At 37.6% G+C, this 23,398-nt stretch overlaps 1 protein-coding gene across 2 annotated transcripts in view; it reads right to left on the bottom strand.

Annotated features, from left to right (window-relative positions):
* LOC103026575 (RNA-binding protein 6) overlaps positions 1–23,398 on the bottom strand; it is a 31,535-nt gene that overhangs the window by 1,796 nt on the left and 6,341 nt on the right. The window contains exons 4-22 of one of the 2 annotated variants that reach the window (XM_022675535.2): positions 23,156–23,245; positions 21,901–21,970; positions 19,675–19,748; positions 16,003–16,074; positions 14,829–15,123; positions 13,376–13,533; positions 12,746–12,846; positions 11,504–11,567; positions 11,302–11,392; positions 10,217–10,281; positions 10,008–10,131; positions 9,231–9,328; positions 8,372–8,665; positions 7,181–7,327; positions 6,993–7,061; positions 6,530–6,766; positions 3,745–3,819; positions 3,339–3,415; positions 1,008–1,059 (exon numbers count right to left, since the gene is read on the bottom strand). In XM_022675535.2, the coding sequence (XP_022531256.2) occupies positions 1,008–1,059; positions 3,339–3,415; positions 3,745–3,819; positions 6,530–6,766; positions 6,993–7,061; positions 7,181–7,327; positions 8,372–8,665; positions 9,231–9,328; positions 10,008–10,131; positions 10,217–10,281; positions 11,302–11,392; positions 11,504–11,567; positions 12,746–12,846; positions 13,376–13,533; positions 14,829–15,123; positions 16,003–16,074; positions 19,675–19,748; positions 21,901–21,970; positions 23,156–23,245 (2,253 nt within the window). The remainder of the gene's footprint in view (positions 1–1,007; positions 1,060–3,338; positions 3,416–3,744; positions 3,820–6,529; positions 6,767–6,992; positions 7,062–7,180; positions 7,328–8,371; positions 8,666–9,230; positions 9,329–10,007; positions 10,132–10,216; positions 10,282–11,301; positions 11,393–11,503; positions 11,568–12,745; positions 12,847–13,375; positions 13,534–14,828; positions 15,124–16,002; positions 16,075–19,674; positions 19,749–21,900; positions 21,971–23,155; positions 23,246–23,398) is intronic. The other variant, XM_022675536.2, reaches the window with a different exon arrangement.

Raw genomic sequence — 23,398 nt, 5'->3', positions numbered from 1 at the left:
GAGATTTTCCTACACTATGGGATGTAAACAGTGTTTTTAATAAGCTTCTTGTTCAGTTTTAAAGCTCTAAATGTCTCATTTTAAAATGTAAGAGCTCTCCATATTCTATCAATGAGGTGTGGAGCTACTTTGAGCTGAATAAAGGTGTAAAAAGTGATTTATCTGCAAAGGAAAAATACGCCCCATATCACTCTTTCTAAAACCCTGTTTGGGCAAAGTGCACAAAATACTGGATCTTAGAAAGCTGCAGGAGAGCAGAGGAGAGCTATTCAACAAAAATAAGAACTTTTAAAAAGTAAAAGTAAGAAACCAGGATGAAGACTCATTTTTATTCCTTGGCTTTTAACCCAAGTTGAGACTTTGTTCTTGTTTTATTTATTTATTTTTACTTATTTTATTCCTGTTTTTATTATTTTATTTTACTTTTACTTTACTTGTTTCATAGATTTATCTAAAACTATTTTTATTGTTACTTCTATTATAATTTGTCTTACTGTTTATAGTATTTTGCTTTTATGCTATAATTTGCTATGTACAGCACTTTGTTGCGGCTGCTGTATCAGATGTATCTTTGAGTTCAGATCTGCAGACTCTTGGTGAGATTTTAATCTCAGTGTCTTCATGAGGGAGAAGCACCTGGAATAGTTTTCTCAGCGTCTTGAAGGAAGGAGTTTCTGGAGGTGCTGAACAATAGCTGCTGTTTTTTCTTCACACTGTGAAGCTCCAGCTCATCCCAATTAAATCACCTCAAATCACCATCAGCTTTTGATCAGGAGATTAATGTGGAGGAATAACACTGTTTTACCTTTTACTACGTAATTCCATATTTAAGTGTCCTTTCATCTCTTTAATATGAATCTACAATGTAGAAAATAAATTAAATAAAGAAGAATAAACGGCATAAAAACATTGTATGAGAAGGTGTGCCCACACTTTTGACTGGTACTGTAAAACTGCAGTAATGCTCTAAATGCACTATATTGCAGTAGTCATGGCCAGCAGCTTACCTCTGTCGTCTCCAGACCTAAACCTGGTCTGTCACCACCTTTCTGTGAGTCCCTACAACAAGAACACAGCAATTACACATCATGCCATAAGTCTACTTTGTGTATCTTCCAGTCTGTGAAGTGTTAAAGCAGTTTTATATAAGAATTATATGCACTACCTACAGTTGGAGGGTGTAATTACATTACATTTTTTTACATTACATTACATTTGGCAGACGCTTTTGTCCAAAGCGACTTACAATAGTCAAGTACAATGTAAAATAAGTTTAAAGGTAAAACATCTTTGGATAGGGATAAAAGGAGGTCAAAGGGGAATAATAGGATAGAGGAGTGAAGGAGAGGAAGAAGAAAATGAGGTTAGAAGTAGTTAGTGTGTTAGAGGTGTTAGGAGAGTAAGAGCTCTTTGAAGAGCTCTGTCTTCAGGAGTTTCTTAAAGATAGTGAGAGATTCTCCTGATCTGGTAGTAGAAGGTAGTTAGTTAGAGGTGTTAGGAGAGTAAGTGCTCTTTGAAGAGCTCTGTCTTCAGGAGTTTATTAAAGATAGCGAGAGATTCTCCTGATCTGGTAGTAGAAGGTAGTTAGTTAGAGGTGTTAGGAGAGTAAGTGCTCTTTGAAGAGCTCTGTCTTCAGAAGTTTCTTAAAGATAGTGAGAGATTCTCCTGATCTGGTAGTAGAAGGTAGTTAGTTAGAGGTGTTAGGAGAGTAAGTGCTCTTTGAAGAGCTCTGTCTTCAGGAGTTTATTAAAGATAGTGAGAGATTCTCCTGATCTGGTAGTAGAAGGTAGTTTGTTCCACCATTGGGGAACTCTGTATGAGAACAGTCTGGATTGCTTTGTGTGAATGTTTGTTTGGTAAAGCGAGGCGACGTTCATTGGAGGAGCGCAGCGGCCGGGAGGTAGCGTAAGCCTTCAGGAGCGAGTGCAGGTAGGAAGGAGCTGTTCTGTCATCACCTTGTAGGCGATTGTAAGAGTTTTGAATTTGATGCGAGCATCAACTGGTAGCCAGTGGAGCTCAATGAGCAGCGGGGTGACATGTGCCCGTTTTGGCTGGTTGAAGACCAGACGTGCTGCTGCGTTCTGGATCATCTGGAGTGGTTTTACTACACAGGCCGGGAGGCCAGTTAGCAGGGCATTGCAGTAGTCGAGGCGTGAGATGACGACCGCTTGCACCAGGAGTTGGGTGGCCTGTTGCGTCAGGAACGGTCTAATTTTTCGGATGTTATAGAGCGCAAAGCGGCAGGACCAAGCAACTGAGGCCACATGGTAATTCACTTGTGCACTACTCCACAAAGAATACGATTTGTGCACAAGCATTTACAGTTTTACAGCTTTGGTCGCTTTGGATCATTTCTAGTTACTTGTGCACATCACAAAAGTGCAAGTAAACTAAAGTGTTCCTATATGCTGAGTGGAGCTGAAAAATTGATAATGGATGTAGAAACAAGCAGATGGTCATAATGTTTTGCTTGATCAGTGTATAATGATGCACAGTACAGTAAGTGATCTGTGCACTATTGTTGTGATTTTAGAAACGTACATCTTATCCAGAATAATAAAGAATGTAATTAATAAAAGTTACGTTTTATATCCTGAAATGTAACATAATGGAACTGGAATAAAGTTGAATTAAACCTGAATAAACAGTAACTTTGTCCTGACTGTCCTGTCTGTCTGTTCTGTGATAAGACGACATGATACATCAATAAATTACTTTATAAACAGTAAAATTATAGGGGTGAATTCTGTTTAATTTCTTGCAGTCAGGCTCTCATATACAGTAATCTGTAATTTTGTACTGCTAAAACTGATTTATGATTCACAGGAAAAACTGCAGAATTTAATAACTCCGTCGGACACAAAAAATTAGCACTGAGTAAAATCCTTGTAGAGTAAAACCGGAAGATGTAATATGATTTAGACAAATATAATTCAGGTTATGCAGTATAAATCTGCTTTTATACCAAATGCAGAAATTTCAGTATGCCTTCAAACACATTAACTGAAAGGGCACGTGTGAAACAAGTAACAGAGACTCCTGTATTATGTGAGCATGGTAATATGAAGTATATTATAAGAAATATTTTCAACTGTTTTGCATAAATAAATATTTTCAAATGTAGCAAAGGCTACATTTATATTTCTGTAAACAAAAGCCTGTAAATCTGTAAATCTATCCAAACTTCTTACATTTGCACCCAAACTGGATGCACCATACATATTGTAAAAGATGATGGCAATAAGGAGATGCCAGTTCTCCTTATAACAGTCAGTGTACCACCAACATGATCCTGAAGATGCTACTTGGTACAAAATGATTTATGCTTTAAATCATACCTGGAACCGCCGGCCCATGTGTTCTGCTGTTTCCGTCTCTTCGTATCAGGAGGACTGCTCGTCTCCTTCTGACTCAGCTTTACAACAAAACAAGAAACAAGAACAGCACATGATCAAATAATACCAGTCTCATATATATATACAGTACTAACAGTTACTGTAAATAGATGACTAAGGAACACTATCAAGAAACATCTATTTTATGCTCTATTTTCACACATAAAGCGCACTGGATTATAAGGCACATTAAGAGACACTAGTAAGGATGCTACATCAAAGTGAGCAAGGGTGTCGCCATGTTTCACTTCTGATATTTAAAAGATCACCGGATTATAGGGCGCACTGTCGATTTTTGAGAAATTAAAAGATTTAGTGTGCCTTATAGTCTGAAAAATTAGGGATTTACCTCTTTCTCTTGGTTTTCTAATGCTTCAAGCTCCCTCTTCGACCGTTTGATCTTCATATGGATTTCCATATTTTGCTACAAGAAAAAAAAAAGCAATAGGAACATAATTAATATACACTGCTCAAAAAAATAAAGGGAACACTCAAATAACACATCCTAGATCTGAATGAATTAAATATTCTCATTGAATACTTTGTTCTGTACAAAGTTGAATGTGCTGACAACAAAATCACACAAAAATTATCAATGGAAATCAAATTTATTAACCAATGGAGGCCTGGATTTGGAGCCACACACAAAATTAAAGTGAAAAAACACACTACAGGCTGATCCAACTTTAATGTAATGTCCTTAAAACAAGTCAAAATGAGGCTCAGTATTGTGTGTGGCCTCCACGTGCCTGTATGACCTCCCTACAACGCCTGGGCATGCTCCTGATGAGGTGGCGGATGGTCTCCTGAGGGATCTCCTCCCAGACCTGGACTAAAGCATCCACCAACTCCTGGTGGTTGCACCAACAGTCTGTGGTGCAACGTGACGTTGGTGGATGGAGCGAGACATGATGTCCCAGATGTGCTCAATCGGATTCAGGTCTGGGGAACGGGCGGGCCAGTCCATAGCTTCAATGCCTTCATCTTGCAGGAACTGCTGACACACTCCAGCCACATGAGGTCTAGCATTGTCCTGCATTAGGAGGAACCCAGGGCCAACCGCACCAGCATACGGTCTCGCATGGGGTCTGAGGATCTCATCTCGGTACCTAATGGCAGTCAGGCTACCTCTGGTGAGCACATGGAGGGCTGTGCCGCCCTCCAAAGAAATGCCACCCCACACCATTACTGACCCACTGCCAAACCGGTCATGCTGAAGGATGTTGCAGGCAGCAGACCGCTCTCCACGGCGTCTCCAGACTCTGTCACGTCTGTCATGTGCTCAGTATGAACCTGCTTTCATCTGTGAAGAGCACAAGGCGCCAGTGGCGAAATTTGCCAATCCTGGTGTTCTCTGGCAAATACCAAGCGTCCTGCACGGTGTTGGGCTGTGAGCACAACCCCCATCTGTGGACGTCCGGCCCTCATACCATCCTCATGGAGTCGGTTTCTAACCGTTTGTGCAGACACATGCACATTTGTGGCCTGCTGGAGGTGATTTTGCAGGGCTCTGGCAGTGCTTCTCCTGTTCCTTCTTGCACAAAGGCGGAGGTAGCGGTCCTGCTGCTCGGTTGTTGCCCTCCTACGGCCTCCTCCACGTCTCCTGGTGTACTGGCCTGTCTCCTGGTAGCGCCTCCAGCCTCTAGACACTACGCTGACAGACACAGCAAACCTTCTTGCCACAGCTCGCATTGATGTGCCATCCTGGATGAGCTACACTACCTGAGCCACTTGTGTGGGTTGTAGAGTCCGTCTCATGCTACCACGAGTGTGAAAGCACCACCAACATTCAAAACTGACCAAAACATCAGCCAGACAGCATAGGTTCTGAGAAGTGGTCTGTGGTCCCCACCTGCAGAACCACTCCTTTATTGAGTGTGTCTTGCTAATTGCCAATAATTTCCACCTGTTGTCTATTCCATTTGCACAACAGCAGGTGAAATTGATTGTCAATCAGTGTTGCTTCCTAAGTGGACAGTTTAATTTCACAGAAGTTTGATTTACTTGGAGTTATATTGTGTTATTTGAGTGTTCCCTTTATTTTTTTGAGCAGTGTATATATATTAATGTAAGTGTAACATCATTCATTCATTTAATATACAGCACCATGCAAAATGTGTACACACCTTATATAAAACCATTTCTCTGAAAATTACATTATATTACATTACATTGCATAAAGGCAATTTGTAGCATTTATACTGTAAAGAGTGAGAAAATACTGAATATACAAGTTTTCTAGAATCTCCACAAAATAATATCCAGCCTGTGTGAATGTTTCCTATAATATACTTAACTTATAATATATATAGGGACATCAATCTATCAAAATGTACTGTGAAATTGGTCTTGGGGCCTAAATGTTTAACTGTCCTTACCAGTAGGAAATACAAATGAAGAGCATGACAAAAAATAATTGTGACTAATCAACCAATAATCTGCAGACTAGTCAACTACTAAAATAGTGATTAGTTGCAGATCTAGAGATTAGTAGAGACTAAAAGGCAGCTTCTCCAAGTGTCCTGTAGGATGATTTTTTCTGCAGAGAAAAAAGGTTTTATATCACCTACACCTGTAGCCCTTATACAGGTCATGACCTTTCAAAGGGGTTAATTAACACAGTTATATACACAAAAGACAACTCAAAAATAATGAGTTTCTTTGATTTTATCAAATTGAAAACCTCTGGAATGTAATCAAGAGGAAGATGGATGATCACAAGCCATCAAACCACCAAACTGAACTGCTTGAATTTTTGCACCAGGAGTAAAGCAGCATAAAGTTATCCAAAAGCAGTGTGTAAGACTGGTGGAGGAGAACATGATGCCAAGATTCATGAAAACTGTGATTTAAAACTTTATGAATATGAACTTGTTTTATTTGCATTTTTTTTTTGTTATTTCAGCTTTTCTCATTTTCTGGAAATAATAAATGCTCTAAAATGACAATATTTTTATTTGGAATTTGGGAGAAATGTTGTCTGTAGTTTATAGAATTAAACAACAATGTTCATTTTACTCAAACATAAACCTATAAATAGCAAAATCAGAGAAACTGATTCAGAAACTGAAGTGGTTTCTATTTTAACCCCTGCACAGCACTGTTTATGTTGTATCTACAGGTTTCAGAGGTACCTTATGCAGGTCTGAGAGCTGCTGGTGACGGATTAAAGCGTCTTTATTGGGGAACTGTCTCCTGCACAGCAGACAGGCCATCTTCTTCCAGTCCGTCAGTCTGTCCTCCTTATCCTCGGACTGAGACTGGCTCTTGGCAGGCTGCGGTGCTTCATGCTTCTCGTGCTTGTCCTCTTCCTCTTCGTCACTGCCCGCTCCGTAGTCAGCTGCCAGCATGCCCAGAGAGCCCATGGGTCCCTGCCAGTGCAAGAGATATATAAAGTTATATATATGATAAAGCGAGGGCTTTGATCTGTGATCTACGCTGAGACCTTGAATAAATCACTCAGAAATCACAGACGTTTTTAATGCTGTACGTTTTTAAGGCTGATAACGTTGCAGTTTCTGAATGCTGTTAGTGGGTTTGGTTTCAGTGAAAACCAAGGCGTGAATACGTGAGGGTGAGTAGATGCCCAAAACTCACCTTTGATCCTTTCTCGTCTTTCCTTGGTGGAGCGAGAGGCTTTTTGAATAAGTCTTCTGCACCTGTGCCCTGTGGGGGGAGATACAGGGTGAGGCATTACGTGAGGAGGAAGTAATCATCAACTTTAGCTCATAAACACCTGCAGAAACAGAGTTTTTGCCAGAGCCAATAGATGACCGTGCTCTAACCTTTCTTTCAAAGATAGCAAAAGCTGCATCAGCTGCCTTGGAGGTCTTCTTGTCGTCTGCTCCGCTCTTCAGGACAGGAGATGGAGCTCGAACCGTCTCCTTCTGCCGGTTCTGGATCTTGGCCCAGCGCTCCATATCTTTCATGATCTGTTTTTGACCAATAAAAAGGAGTATTAGGTTTTAGGCACCAAAGCAAATTACACTAATCCATTTACAGGGGTTGGACAATGAAACTGAAACACCTTTCATCATTTTAGTGTGGGATTTTAGGTTTCATGGCTAAATTGGAGCAGCCTGGTGTTCAATCTTCATTAATTACACATTGCACCAGTAAGAATTATGCCACACTAGTAAGGATGCCTACATCAGTGAGCATGGGTGTCACCATGTTTTCCTTCTAATGGGGAAACAAAACTGCAATTCTTAAAAAAAAAAAAAATAATAATAATAATAATAATAATAAATAAATTCTTTTAATGCCAGACTAGTGCTGGATGTTAATCTACACAGATTTCTCTCCTGAAAACTGTTTATTTGGGCGAGTAAAGCCCAAAAATATGAGGAGTAATAATTTTTGTAGTTTATTACAGCACTACATATATATATATATATATACGTATATGTATATATACGTATATATATATAGGTATGTACATAAACAAACAAACAAACAGGGAGTAACGTAAAACAGATAATAACAAAACAGGGCGAGGGACTGGTGTTCACTGTCTATTGCACTACCATTGTCAACTGCACTCTATTTATCTAATCTAATAAAATTGTTGGAGCTATTTATGTTTCTTTAAAATTTTGGTTTATATTGACATTTTCCACTTGGGGGCGCTGCCAAGGTTTATAGGTGAATGTATGGTAGAGTTGGCGAGGAAGACAACAGTATTTTGACCGCACGGTGAACGCTATTGGTGTGTGTGTAAAGCGGGACATTTAAAGGCCATGAACGCTGGAACTACTGCTGGAATATGTACTGCTGATGTCAGACCAATAAATGGATTGGTATATCCAACGTTTTAAAGGTATGGACTTTGTTATAATACCCGCTACAGCGAGTCAAACCGCTATCGCCAGCTCTTCTTCTAATTGTGGTGGCTTAAGTCATTTTAGTTCGTTTTGTTTAAAAGGTCACTACAAAAATCTAATCTATATATATAAAAAAAAAAAAACAACACACACCTTGAATGCTGCCAAGCTCCTAGGCTTATCTTCTTTCTCCTTCTCTTTCTTTTCTGTTCGTGCGGCGGCTTCTTCATCCTCCCTTCTCTCCGAAACTCCCTCTGGAACCACCTTTATCTCCTCCACCACGGGCATGGACGGTGCTGCTGGCAGAAACTCAGCCACTGCCTGAACTACAGGAGCGGGTTCTACACTCGGCTCCTGAGGCTCTGCAGCAGAACCTTCTACTGGTATGTAGGTCTTTGAGGTGCTGTCCCAGTACAGGTACTGCTGAGTCTGAGCGTTGTAGAAATACTGAGCGTTGTAGAGCACACAAACAGGAAACAGAACATCAATACAGTATGTACTGAAATATTTAATTACACTATATTACATACAGCTCTGGACAAAAATAAGAGACCACTAAAGTTTCTCTGATTTTGCTATTTATAGGTTTATGTTTGAGTAAAATGAACACTTGTTTTATTCTATAAACTACAGACAACATTTCTCCCAAATTACATATAAAAATATAGTAATTTAAAGCATTTATTTGCAAATCGAACTTGCAAGTTCATATTCATAAAGTTTTAAGAGTTCAGAAATCAATATTTGGTGGAATAATCCTGGTGGTTTTTAATCACATTTTTTTCATGCATCTTGGCATCATGTTCTCCTCCACCAGTCTTACACACTGCTTTTGGATAACTTTACTTGAATTCAAGCAGTTCAGTTTGGTGGTTTGATGGCTTGTGATCATCCATATTCATCTTGATTATATTCCAGAGGTTTTTAATTTGGTAAAATCAAAGAAACTCAATTTTTAAGGGATTCTTTTTTTCAGAGCTGTATATATATTTATATAAGCAGAATTACATACTCTTGAATTGGGGTCATAGTACAGCGTGGTCTGGGGGTCGTAGTAGAAGCCTGATGTAGCATCATACAGGAAGGCAGACAAATCTGGAGCATCTGAACCTACAGGGAAATCAAGAGAATATTAAGCCATTTACAACAATATAACAATATACTACATGGGACAAAATTTAGATACAATATCTAATTTTACAAAAACAATAAATTGCATTAAATCTAACCTTTAGCACAGGAACATAGCAAACCTAAAAATAGCTGAGAACTGATCTTAAGAGGTAAAACCAAATGTTTCTTCAACCTAGAAAGTAATGATGTAAGTATGATTAAATGTAGGTGAGACTGATTGGTACTTTTGGCAGTGTGGGCAGTGTGCCAAGTCCTGCTGGAAAATGAAATCCTCATCTCTGTAAAATCACTGATTGGTGGAAACTTCACACTAGACCTCGAGCAGTTTGGACTGTGTGTCTCTCCACTCTTCCTCCAGACTCTGCTCCCTTGATTTCCTTTAAATGAAATGTAAAATTTACTGATGATCAGTGATGGTTTGGAGAGACATGTCTGTCATCTGCTGGTGTTGATCCACTGTGTTTTATTATCAAGTCTAAAGTCAGTGCAGTTTTGTTTTCCCACAAAATCTTACAGCACTTCATATCTTACAGCTTCCCTCTGCTACTGACAACTTTTATAGAGATGCAGATTTCATTTTCAGCAGGACTTGGCACTCTGATCACACTGCCTTGTACCTAAAAGTAAATTAAGTATTAGTGTATTAGTGTATTACCATAAGTGTAGTGTTCAGTTCCATCAGCAGAGGCAGCGAGAGCAGGGTCAGGTACAGGTACAGCCTGGAGATGAGGAGGCTGAACTGAAGGCTCCATAGCAGGAGCTTCAGAGTACAGGACTCCCTGCACAACAGTAGAACATAGGTTATAGCTCAGTCAAAACAACAATAATAATGTTTCTAATAAAAGAAAAATATCACAAACTGACTTGTGTTAAGCTTGAACTCGGTAATGCGTCTGAAGTCAGGGCAGAATCGGCTCCAACTGGATGCACTAAAAACAGAAAACAAAGAACCATTATTTAATCTCTATATATAATTAGTTATTAGTTATAAATTACTATCAAAATATTTCATGGTATTTTCACAATAACGATACTGTTGGCTATATGAATAAAAAAAAACACAGAATTTAAACAATTATTTAAAAAATACACTTCTGCAACAAAAGGAAAATTAAAAAATTAAATTTTATTATTGTGTATGAAAAATGTGTCACACCCAAAACTGAGATGTTAAAAAATACAAGAATTTTATCAGATTTGTAACAGAAGTCAATGATCCAGAATGATCAGTCATGATACTAATAATTCTAATAATGCACATATCTCCATATATCCAGGATTAATGTAAAATAAATGATAATGGACAGATATAATCTGTCTCTAGTAGATATATGATGGGAAATGAGAAGTGTGAATTTTTATATTGCTAAAACCAGTATAAAAAAAATAATAAAAAAAAAAAGTAGAACCCTGATGTGATAATATCGTTTACCATATTCAAAAACGTGATATTATTGCGTACGATAAGAAATGGCATACCCCTTGTTACCACGTGTATATATACATATATATATATTTTTTATGCTAATTAATTACATCACCAAGTTTGCATGTAATCTCATCCTGTAATTTACAATTTGTTTCAGAGCCTAGTGATGTTTTAACGTTTTTATTTAGTAACCTAAGCACAGCATCGCTAATACCAAAAGATAAAATATTTTTTATTAGTACTGATATATGAGCTCTCTCTCTGACATACACACACTTCCTCTTTCTAAGTTGTGGAAGGTGGAATATGGAGCTAGAGTTCATTTTCTCCATTAAAGCTGTTATTTTTCTCTCCCTTCCAAAAATGCTGGCAAGAACCAGCATTTAAAAGGTTTTAATCATGATTTATAACATACACTTTATTTTGACCAAGCTAATACAGATTTTTTTTGCATTTAAATAGACATTATTAAAAGCTTAATCCTAAAAAGAAAACTGTATCACGTCACATGATTTCGTACCTTGCATGGCAGGAGGAAGACCTACAGCTGGGTGTAAAGGTTGAGGAAGGTACTGCTGCTGTTGCTGCAGCTGCTGCTGTTGTTGGTGCTGCTGATGGTGAATATTGATATGAACGTGAGATATTATATCTATTATAAAGAAACAAAATATTGTGAAACATTATAATTGGCTAAAAAAGGCTAATTTGCATGAAAGACTAACCTCCATCACCTCAGGGGGATAACCCAGAAGAGAAGTGCTGGACTTGTCAAATTCTCTTCGGTAGCTGCAGAAAACAGATTTATAAAATCAGGTTAGTAGAGAAGAAGAAGAAGAAGACGAAGAAGAAGAAGAATGAGGGGAAGAAAGAAGAGGAAATGGAAACAGGAGAAGAATGAGAAGGAATTAAGGAGGAAAAGGTAAAGAATGAGGATGAGGACGAGTGGCAGGATAAGGAGAAGACAGAAGAAGAGGAGAAGCAGAATGAGAGAGGAAAAGAATAAGGAGAAGGAGAAAAAGAAGGAGAAGAACTATAATGAGAGGGACGAGCAAAAGGAGAATGAAGAGGAGGAGAACAAGGAGACCGAGGAGAAAGAACAGTAGATGGAGTAGATAGAAAAGAAGACATGAGAAAGAGGAGGAGAAGAAGAAAGATGAGGAAATGGTGAAGAATAAGGAGGAAATAAAGAGGAAAAGGTGAAGAATAAAGATGAAATGAGGAGGAAAAGGTGAAGAAGGAGGAGCAGAACACCAAGGATGAGGAAGACAAAAGAAAAAAAAAGGAAAAAGAGGAAATGGAGGAGACAAATACAGAAGACAAGAGTGAGAATAAGGACATGGAGGAGAAGAAAACTGAAAAAGAGGATAAGCAGAATGAGAAGAGGGAGAAAAACAAAAGAGGAGAAGAAGAAGAAGAAGGAGCAGAGTGATGAGCAGAAGGAAGAAGAGAATCAGGAGTAAAACAAGTAGACTGAGGAGGAGGAGCAGAATAAGGATGAGAAGGAGGAGAAAAGGAGACAGAGGAGAACAAGAACGAGAAGAAGAAAAAATGAAAGAGGACAAGGAGGAGGAAGAGAATGAGAAGAAGGTGAAGAAGAAGGAGAAGAAAAGGAGGAGGAAAAGGAGACAGAGGACAAGGACGAGAAGATGAAAAAATTAAATAGAGGACAACGAGGAGGAGAAGAATGAGGAGAAGGTGAAGACGGAGAAGAAGAAGAAGAGGGATAGGAGACAGGAGAAGGAGGAGAAAATGAAGCAGGACAAAAAACGGAGGAGAAAAATGTGAAGAAAAAGTTGGAAAAAGGAGGAATGGAATCTCATCCTTTTTCTCCTTGTATCCTCCTCATACTTCACAGCAGAGTGAGAGAAAGGAGGAGGAGAAGAACGAGAAGAAGGTGAAAAAGAAGTATGAGGAAAAAGAGGAGAAGAAAACGAGTTCTGATTAGGTTAGATGTTGGAACTCACTTTTGGTTCTTTAGAGGTTTGGCCACCTCTGCGTATACTCGGACTCCATCTATCATGATGGGGCGGGGTTTATTCAACAGCTCCACCAGTTTTGTCACATGCTGAAAAGGAGAAGAAACAGAAAACTGATTATTATAAATGCAGCACAAATGCGATGTCATTATACACTATTGAGAGCTGCTGGATCCCATAGGATCCCATTGGTTTCCAAAAGGCAGTGCAGACAAAGGCATGGTCCCACAAATAAAGAAGCCCAGCGACTCGAAAATACACATTATTACACACATTATCAGCCACCAATATCAGGTTAAGCGTTGTTATTATTAAAATAGAAGCAAAGAGATATACATTTCACCAGATAATATAGGTTATAGATATTAGGTTAATATATTCTTATTTACAGTAATCTTAAATGTTCAATATTTTGACTGAAAATCAATTTGGTTCAGTAAGCGCAACCAGAATTAATACAGATTATTAACGATTAATAAGGATTATAAGGCGCACAGACGGTTTTTGAGAAAAAAATAAAATAATAATTTTGCCTTATAGTCTGAAAAATACGGTAACTTCTTTTCTGTGTTTATATATAATATATGCCTGCAGAGTCTACAGTCTAAAGCTGCTTACCTCATGGGAGTCCATATCAACAAAGCAGAAGCATTTAGCTCCAGGGGCCTTCCCTTTAACAAGACGAACATTTCTCTCATCCAGGTAAGCAAAAGGATCCAGAGCCTTCAGGATTGTCTCCACGGTGGTGGTGGGCAACACGTTCTTAATGATCATTGCTAACGACACAAGAAAAAAAACAATATTTACAAACATAAATAAATACACAGAAACAAAGGTAAAATAAGTTAACAGAGTGGATTTTGCGAGCTGAGCAAAACTTATAAACAGGTTTACATGCATTTATAGACTTCTAAGAGATATACTGAAGTATAGACACATGTAGACAGATGTCAAAAAAATGTCTTTTTACCTTTAACTTTTGTATTTCACTATTGTAAGTCGCTTTGGACAAAAGCGTCTGCCAAATGCAATGTAAATTTGATGTAATTTAATGTGATGTGATGTGACAGTGTGATATTCCACAATAGAGGTTGGGCATGAACAATATTGGAAAAATGGGTATAGCAATAGTTTTAGCGATATATATATAAATAAAACTGTCCCAATAACATTATTTTGTGGACGATATTGTCATTTTACAACCATATAAAATGCATTTGATCATAATGATGATATAATAGCATAACAAATCAATTAATACCATTTTAAAGACAACAAAACTGTCATTTATCATAGTTTGTGAAACATATTTTTTTCTTCACCTCTTCGCCTACTGCAGTCCATACTGTGTGTATGACGTCTTTGGTTTAGTTATTGGATTAAAAAAGTGTTCACTTCTATCAGAAAACATAAAAATAAACACTAGACAGATTACCTGAGGTACTGTCTATTTATTGTACGATAAATCGATAATGCAATTATCATGACAGGCTGAGCGATATATATTCCAATACTGAAGAACACAGGAATATTTACCATTATTTTAAAATCAGTCAATGGTCTAATATGTCACGATACTAATAGTGCCTTTTGTACATCCATTGTACATGGAGTAAAATCATAGTAAATTTGTATATACTTATTTTAGATGGTACATGCTGTGATGTAACAATTGCACACACTTTGCGATGCTGAAATTATTTATTGTGCTTGTGTTTTAAAGTAAAATTGCACAAAACAAAATTGCCACGTCCGTTACGTAAAGAATAGGAGTTTTAAATTACAGACATTTAACAGAAATAGATGATGTTTACTACAGTTTACTACAACTACAGTTGAAAAAGTAATGGGACTGGTGATAACGCTTAACATGGCACCTGTTTACACCAATCTAGTCCTTGGGCAAGACTCCTAACTCTATAATTTTCTCCCTGTGTTTCGTTATTCTAAATCAGGCAGAACCTACAGGGAATCACAACTGTGATCAACTTTTGATTTATTAAACTTCATTCATTCATTAGACTCAAGAAAACCAGTCTCAGAAGTACAGCCCCAAAAAGTCTCCACTCACTTTTGCTCTCTTTAAAGATGGGGTCGGAGTGTTGCAGGTTGTGACGAGAAGCTCTCTGATTGGCCCATTCCTCCGCCTGTTTCTCCGCCTCCTGCTCCTGTATCTGTCTGTCGACCTGCTGTTGCCAAGCTTCAGGAGTCAAATTGGAGCTTCTCTGCCACATTCCCTGCGGGAGGGGTTCATTCAGAGGCTTCCCGGAGCTTTCCTCCTTCACATTAGTGGGTTTGAGGGAAACTGGAATCGGCAGTAAGCCATCCTGGCTGGACGGGGGAGGTTTAGGCAGTGGATCCTGTTGCTGCAACAAGAAGGGAGATTTTTAATTGTCTGGTCCAGAGTTCACACCAAGGTTTGTGTCTTTGTTACACTGTACTAGTGAATTGCAAAAAAAATAGAATATCATTGAAAAGTGACTTTATTTCAGTAATTCAGTATGAAATGTGAAACTCAAATATATTATATAGACGTATTAAACACAGAGTGATCTATTTTAAGCCTTTATTTCTTTTATTGTTAATGATTATTATGGCTTACAGCCAATAAAAAGCCAAAAAATAAGTGAAAATTAGATTACTACAAAAGGCTAATTGGTACTTTTAGCAGTGTGGGCAGTGTACCAAGTCCTGCTTGGTAAATAAAATTTGCATCTCCATAAAACTTGTCAGCAGAGGGAAACGAGATCAAACGATAAATGCACTTTAGAACATTAAATCGCACAAACGTACTATACTGTCAAAATGCATACCCGTTAGAGCTTAGATCGGGCCCAAAATATCCAGCCCGAGCCCGGCACGCCCCATTATGAGCCCGAGCCTGAATTAATACAGACATTTTTTGAGCAAGTAGAGTGTTAAAACTGAGCATTTTAAAAACATTTTGGCACTATTTCAAGAAGCGAAATCTGTTCAGAATTATGTTAATCAAAATTGCAACACTGAAGAAGCATAGACCTATGATTTAACAAAAATGTTTAAGAACAGATCGCCGAAAGATCTACGACCTAAATGTTGGTAAATAAGGCTACAAGAATGGCATCTAAATGACTGTCCTCTAATCTAATACAATTTAACATGTTTTAAGAAAAGAAAAAAATTCTAAAAAATTTTTTTATTGAGCTTATAGTCCAAGTGCAAAAACAAAAAATATGGACAAGTGGGTAACAGAAAAAAAATCTTACCTGTTCTTTCGCGTTTCTGTCAGGCTGGATGTACTTCAACAGAGCAGTCTTATTTCCAACTTTTACTGAACCCTGTAAAGAAGAGAAGCACAGTCAGAGCCTAATCTTCTCTCATTACAGACTGAAATGTTTCTACAAATTCTATCTGGATAAAATGTGTCCCGGGCTGCTTCAGATCAGCCTCTTTAGAAATCATAAGGGTGATAAGTAGGGGTGGGGTTACGAGAGCGATGCAAGTTTCTCAGGTTTTGGGCTCCGGCTATTATGTTTCTGTTTACTATTAGAGAAAATATTTTTTCTTGTCTCTGACTGACGAGAAAGACCCATCCGTATGAGTAAAAGACAGAAACACATCTGTGTGCATCCTTGTTGTGGATTCGTCCAGTTAGCTGGCAACTGGGTTTACCAGCATTTATAAAATATGACAAGGGTAATATTGTTATATATCCACAAGAAATACTGTCATTGTCTATTGTGAATTAAAAATCTAAGAAAAATAAACTATAACTTGAATCATTAAAAAGAAATTCCTACTAATTCTTAAATCCTTTGCACAAAATACATCTCTGGAAAAAGTAAGAGAGCACTTCAGTTTCTGAATCAGTTTCTCTGATTTTGCTACTTATAGGTTTATGTTTGAGTAAAATGAACATTGTTGTTTAATTCTATAAACTACAAACAACATTTCTCCCAAATTACAAATAAAAATATTCTCATTTAGAGCATTTATTTACAGAAAATGAGAAATGGCTGAAATAACAAAAAAGATGCAGAGCTTTCAGACCTCAAATAATACGAAGAAAACTAGTTCATATTCAAAACGTTTTAAGAGTTCAGAAATAATCAATATTTGGTGGAATAATCCTGGTGGTTTTTAATCACAGTTTTTTTTATGCATCTTGGCATCATGTTCTCCTCCACCAGTCTTACACACTGCTTTTGGATAACTTTATGCTGCTTTACTCCTGGTGTAAAAATTCAAGCAGTTCAGTTTGGTGGTTTGATGGTTTGTGATCATCCATCTTCCTCTTGATTATATTCCAGAGGTTTTTACTTTGGTAAAATCAAAGAAACTCATCATTTTTAAGAGTGGTTTCTTATTTTTTCCAGAGTTGTATATATAGAAATATATCGACAAATTGTGGCCAATACAGTGTGCATTAAATAAAATAAAGACAAACAAATCTTTTGATCTTTGTTTTTTTTTTAGTTTTTGAACATCAGTGCCTTTAAGAGTTTTGTTTGCATCTGACAAATAGGAAGGAAACAATTCAACTAATAAATATATAAGAGATGTTTGCTTGGAAAATGTAGCTGAAGATCTGGAAAAACCTATCCAAACATGAAGAACTGTAAACTGTCCAGAAGGAGAATGAGCGCACCACAGGACTTTTATGTTGGTATGGCTTTGCATCAAACTACAAGTCACGAATGTGTTGTTACTGACCCCACTAGACAATAACTAGGTTACAGAATTGTGAATGTGACAGTTTCTTGGGCTCCCCCTACAGTTGGGAAGTGCCGTCCTAAAGGACACGCATTTCTGGACAAACTGAGAGATACAGAACCACCACTGAAACTGTAGAAAACCAACAATTCTCGTGACATCGCGCAGTAGCATCATGCTAAGCCCTTAGTAGCAACGATAGAGACCTTATTTCCCCTGTAAGTGAAGCTGGTATCGGAACGTAAAAATGCCATATAATGGAGCTTTAAAATGACAGGTAACATATGCCATTGTGTCCAAAATTCATAATATATCTATAAAACCTTCAGAAACTCAAATATACCATGCATTCTACCCCTCTCCTGCAGTTCCAGCCCACTGTTTCACTGCTATAAGAAATGATGTGTTTTCTCCACTATGGTGCAAATAATGACAGACTTGTCACAAGGTTAACCTGTAGAAATGTCTGAGATTTTTTACACGTTTTGTGTTTTTTTTTTAGAAAAGGACGTCCCAGAAATCAGAAAAAACAGGTAAAAAGCAGAAAAATCTCAGAGACCCAACAACTATGCACTAAAAACAAAATAAAACTACTCCATTACTTAAGATGGGCTAAATTGAAGCAGCCTAAACCAAAATGTATGAAGTAAAACTCAAACAAAAAACAAAGTTCGCCTCATACCAAGAAACAATTGTGACCATAGACTCAAGCTTTTTTTTTTTATCTGCACCAACCAACACCCTGCCAAGCTAACTTTCAACAAAAGAGAAACTCGATTTCTAGATTTGCAAAACTTAAAACCTCAAAAAGTTGGATTACGTAGAGAACACAGCTTCAAAGCTCAAGGTGAACACAAGACATAATATATTAAATGGTGTTGAACAATGACGACGGTCGCGGCAAGAAAACGAGGACCATGCGGTTCCAAGAAGAAAATGGTCAAAAGGTCTCGTCCGGTGGTGAAGTCCAAGAAGAAACCATTAATAAAGACATTATGCGCTAAAAAGAAGCATCACAGTGCTTTTGAATGAAGAATAAGGTTGGAGAACGTGGTAAAAATGGTTTGAACTGGCCATCAAAGTGATTGAATCTTTCAAGGACATCATCAAGAAGCTGCGAGGATGTGTGAAGAATGTAAGAATGTAAGACAAAGCAGAAGAAGAAGATCACTGCATGTACTGATGCACATAAAGCACTGCTAAATCCAAGGAGTTCATCTGTTTGTAGCTCTCGTTTGGCATGCATTACACCATGCTCATTTTACCATGTGTTTAAAAGACTTTAAAAACACAAGAATTCTAACAGGAATCTCTGAAATGTTGTGTACCACAAAATATCATTGCCCAAAAACCCCAAATCCCTTTAGATGAAAACATGTTATTAACAATAGAAGTTTCTAATACGTAAGGAGTGAATAAAATTGTGAGAATACAAACCCTACGCTTTAGATGGATGGGATTAGTTTCTCAGGGGGTTCTGAGGTGATTTTATTCCTGTCCAGAACGATCATGTTTGTGTTTTTCTCAGACGTCCTCTGAGAAAATTACAGGCTGAATTATCTAATTAAACTCTGTGGTCCTCCAGTAATTTTAGTCCTGTCCAGAACCACATATCTGAGTTTCGTCACCTCGTGTTTAATAAAATAGCTACTTGTCCACTGCTGCACACTGTAATTACACTTTGAGCGCATGCGGTTGCTTGGAGATCCACATTAAAAACACAACAGCAAGTGGAAATGGAGGAGCTACTGAACGCCATGTCATGTGACCAAGAAAAAAGCCTAAAAACTCAGGATGCAGGAGTTTTATCACTAAGTAGAAGTGTGAAATATTTTTCAGACACCCCCTGAGAAACTAATCCTGTCTGGAAATATCTGTTCTGTTTCCATGTGTCGGTTCTGTTTCCAATCTACTCTAATCTAATCTGACAGTTCAATCCAACAAATTAACAGTAAACTACTGAAACTAGTGCCCTGCTTTATTTAGACTGCAGCAGATATTCGTGACAATCTATGGAGAAAATGAATGAAGGAGCTCTTTTGATATTAAAAACATTAAGTCAAACTTATAGCGAAAATATATATGTGTATATTTCTATAATTTTCCCTTCCCATCCCATCCCATATGCCGTCATATTCCCATCCCATCCCCCCCATGACCCTGGCCCAGCCCAAGCCTTCTTCCTTTGAAGACACAGCCACTGTAGACGGACAAGGATGGGCCACCTGGTTGGACTCCATGAAGTGGACAGCATCCTCGAGGTTTAAAAACTCCACATAGGCCGTATCGTAGCTGTAACCTGGGGACAGCATTTGAAATACAGATGGGTTTGCGTTAGTTAATGCCAGTAATAGGAGAATCGTCAGAAATAAAAAATAATAAATCGAATCACGGATAGTGAGATACAACAGCGAGGTTTTCTTTTTTTTTGAGACATTGCAAATATCTGGTGGTTTCCATCAGAACTGAACTGAGTTGTGTTTGTCTTTTATAAGCGCATTGCAATGATACAAACCTCTGCATAAACTGTATATATACACATACTGTACACATAACATGCCTACAAACATGTCAGATGAAGAGGAATGCCTGAATCTGCAGCTAAACAAAAAAGTACAATCTGAACGTAAACTGCAGTATAAATTGTACATAAACTGTACTGTAAACTCATACAGCATACTAAATAACATTTATATAGTACAATAAATGGATGCTTAAACAAGAAATCCAGTGTGAAATGGACTTGGGGTGTACTGAAACATGATTATGATGATTTCAAGGGTATTAAATTCTGTCTATTCTCAACCATAATTTTAAAATACAGCGCTTTTAGCTGATGCTCCCAACAGGCTTACAATGCCAGTGGTAGGGGCATAGAGTTACACATGCAAAGAAATGTCTATTTTATACCATTAACAACAAGCTTAAAGTAGCTCCACACTTAAAACTTTATTTACCTTTTTATTTGTCTGCTTAACATTTTAGCTTGTCCATTGCTCCATTTACGCTGAAATATTTTATTTTTTCTTAGTTAATTTTTTTCTTTGTTTCTTTTTTAATTGTTTTGTTCATGAAGTTCCTTAATTTTAGCTTATCCTGTTTAAATAATTTTCACTTTAAGTATTAAGTGCTTAGCTGCATATACAGGTACATCTCAAAAACTGAATATCATTCAAATGTTAGTTTATTTCAGTCATTTGTTTCGAATTGTGAACTCAGATTTAGTATACACACAGTGATCTATTTTAAGCGTTAATTATTATATTGTTGATGATTATGACTTACAGCCAATGAAAACCCAAAAATCAGTGTCTCGGAAAATTTAAATAAGACCAATTGGTACATTTGTCAGTGTGGGCAGTGTGCCAAGTCCTGCAGGAAAATTAAATCTGCATCTCCAGTCATTCAATAATCATAAACAATAAAATAAATAAACTCTTAAAATAGATCACTCTGTGTTTAATACATCTATATGATGTATGAAATTCACATTTTGGACTGAATTACTGAAATAAAGTAACAATTATATTCTAATTTTTTGAGATGCACTAGTACTACAATGCTAGTGATAAGGTAACTCTATGCCCCTACCGCTAACATTGTAAGAATTCCTGTTGGGAATGCTGGGGGAGAACGGGGGTGGGATATTTGTCAACAGTCCATCCTCATTATCATGCTTCACTCGTTACAGCAAAAGTCCATTTCACCTCTGGATTTCTCCTAAACTAACTAAACTTGCATTGCAGGATTAAACAGTATATTTGTAACTATGCATTGCAACTAACAATACTGCTCTAAATCAATAGTGTTCAAAGCTTTTAACGTCTAATTTATTAAATTATTACAAAACCGTCATTACTAACACAATGTGATTCCTTACAAAAAGGTTAATATGAACAGTAACCCCTGGGTTCCGCTTTATTGTTAATTCTAATAGTAAATAAATGAATAATAAAAAATCATTACAATTTTACTGAACTTTAAGTATTAAAATAAATCTGAATCAAAGAGCCCAAAAAAGGCCCAATTACACAGTCAACAGTTCAAACCTCAACCAATAATAATAATTATAATAATAATAACAATGGGTCTTTCATTGACAATAGAAAAATCTACTATTAACGGGAACAGTGTTAGGATCATTCCCCGCAAATGTACTGAAAGATCTGCTTAACCCACAAGCCAGTTTAAGATGAGAGGTGCTGAGGGTGAAGTGCACAAGTTCCAGCACAAGAACTCAAAAAGGATAAAGCACGTGGAACCGCTTGTTTTTACAAGAAATAAAAAACTCTTTAGCGTGTTCGTTCAGTCTCAGTGAGTACTCTGAGTCTAAGGTCTAGAGAAAACAGTCAAAAAAAGGAAAGAACCAGAATGAGCGTAGTGTTCGAATAGCGAAAAGCGAAATGTTGCGAATGTTTTAGAAGATTTAAATTAGAAATAAAAATTCTCACCTGGAACAACATCCTTAATCTTCATGCCTTGCATTGGAACACCATCACGAACTGCAAAGGCATCCAGTATCTACAAAAACAAAGATACTCATCAGGTGACAACATCTGGAACGGTCATCTACTTGCACACTACAAAGTAGTGCTGAGCGATATGGAAAAAAAAAATATTACTATTGCGATTTAGATTTTATTTTGTATTTTTCGGACTAAAATGTGTCCCCAATTATAAAGCGCAGCCAATGAAAGTCTAAGCGATACTAGTAAAAATGCATACTTGAAGTGAGTAAGGGTGCCGCCATGTTTCCCTTCTTCCTTTTAAAGTTAAACGAGTGCTGGATGTTAATCTACACAGATTTCTCTCCTAAAAACTGTTTATTAGGGTGAGTAAAGTGCTTCTGTTTACTTATAGTGAGCATAGATTTCCAGTATTTTGTCTAAGGGTGAGTTTTCAGTCAAGTTTCTCCAGCACTAAGGAATATGTGCGGAATCATATTTTCTATGTTTCTGCCAAAAATCGAGAATATCTGAGAATTTTTGAGAAGGCCACGGCTAATTTATTAGCCCAACCAAATAGGGGGCGCTGTAGAGTCATCTAGCTACACACAACAAAAATGACAATATATATTTAAATCATTTCGAGGCCTTATTGAATCTGCCAATTGTCAAGAGGCTGAGCGCTTTCCATAAATGTCATATAAAATTGGTGGCGCTAGAGAGCTGATGAAAAATAAAGGTGCGAAATTTGAGTTGACTATCAAAGTACATCCTAAGCCAAATAAGCTGTTCAAGTTTTATGAGTTTTTCGAAGATCATAACCCCTCCGAAACCCAGCGGGAAACTTTTTATTTTGCGACTTCCTGCCAAAATGGCCGACTTCCTGTTGGGCGGAGTCAAATAAAACCTAGTGATCCTTGTTCTTTATGAGGAGGTCAATGAGCCTACCAAAGTTGGTGCCCATTGGACAAACTTCATCCCGGCCACTGCCGACGTTTGGGGGCGCTATAGAGCTCCTGAACCACGGCAAAGTCCAGCCTCTATGGAACTTTAAAATTTTCGCCGAGTTTGAGGCCTGTGCCAAAATACGAGTTTTCGAGTATCGGAAATGCCTCAAAAATGGACGCAAAGAGGCAGAATAATAATAATAATAAACGGACCAAAAACAATAGGGCTTTGCACCTCCGGTGCAGGCTTCGCCTGCGCCTTCGGTGCTCGGGCCCTAAATATCAATCTTTAAGACTGAAAAGTTCAAACCTACCTGCTGCATTGTAGCAGTTTTGGGAATTCCAGAGATGGCAATGGTATTAGACACCTTATCCTGAACACCGGCACTCCTGTAATCCTGGTCCTTTGGTTCACAGTCACAGAATTGGTTAAAATCATGTCAAATCAAGTTCATTTTAGGCTCATTTAGCGCTCACATGGTGAGAAAAAGCTTACAAGAAAAATAACATCTGCTAACAAGTTATCAAGTAACTGACAAGAAACAAGAACAACAATT

This window comes from Astyanax mexicanus, chromosome 5 (assembly GCF_023375975.1).
Source record: "Astyanax mexicanus isolate ESR-SI-001 chromosome 5, AstMex3_surface, whole genome shotgun sequence".
Classification (NCBI taxonomy): domain Eukaryota; kingdom Metazoa; phylum Chordata; class Actinopteri; order Characiformes; family Acestrorhamphidae; genus Astyanax; species Astyanax mexicanus.
This window is presented reverse-complemented; position numbering and strand designations above follow the sequence as displayed.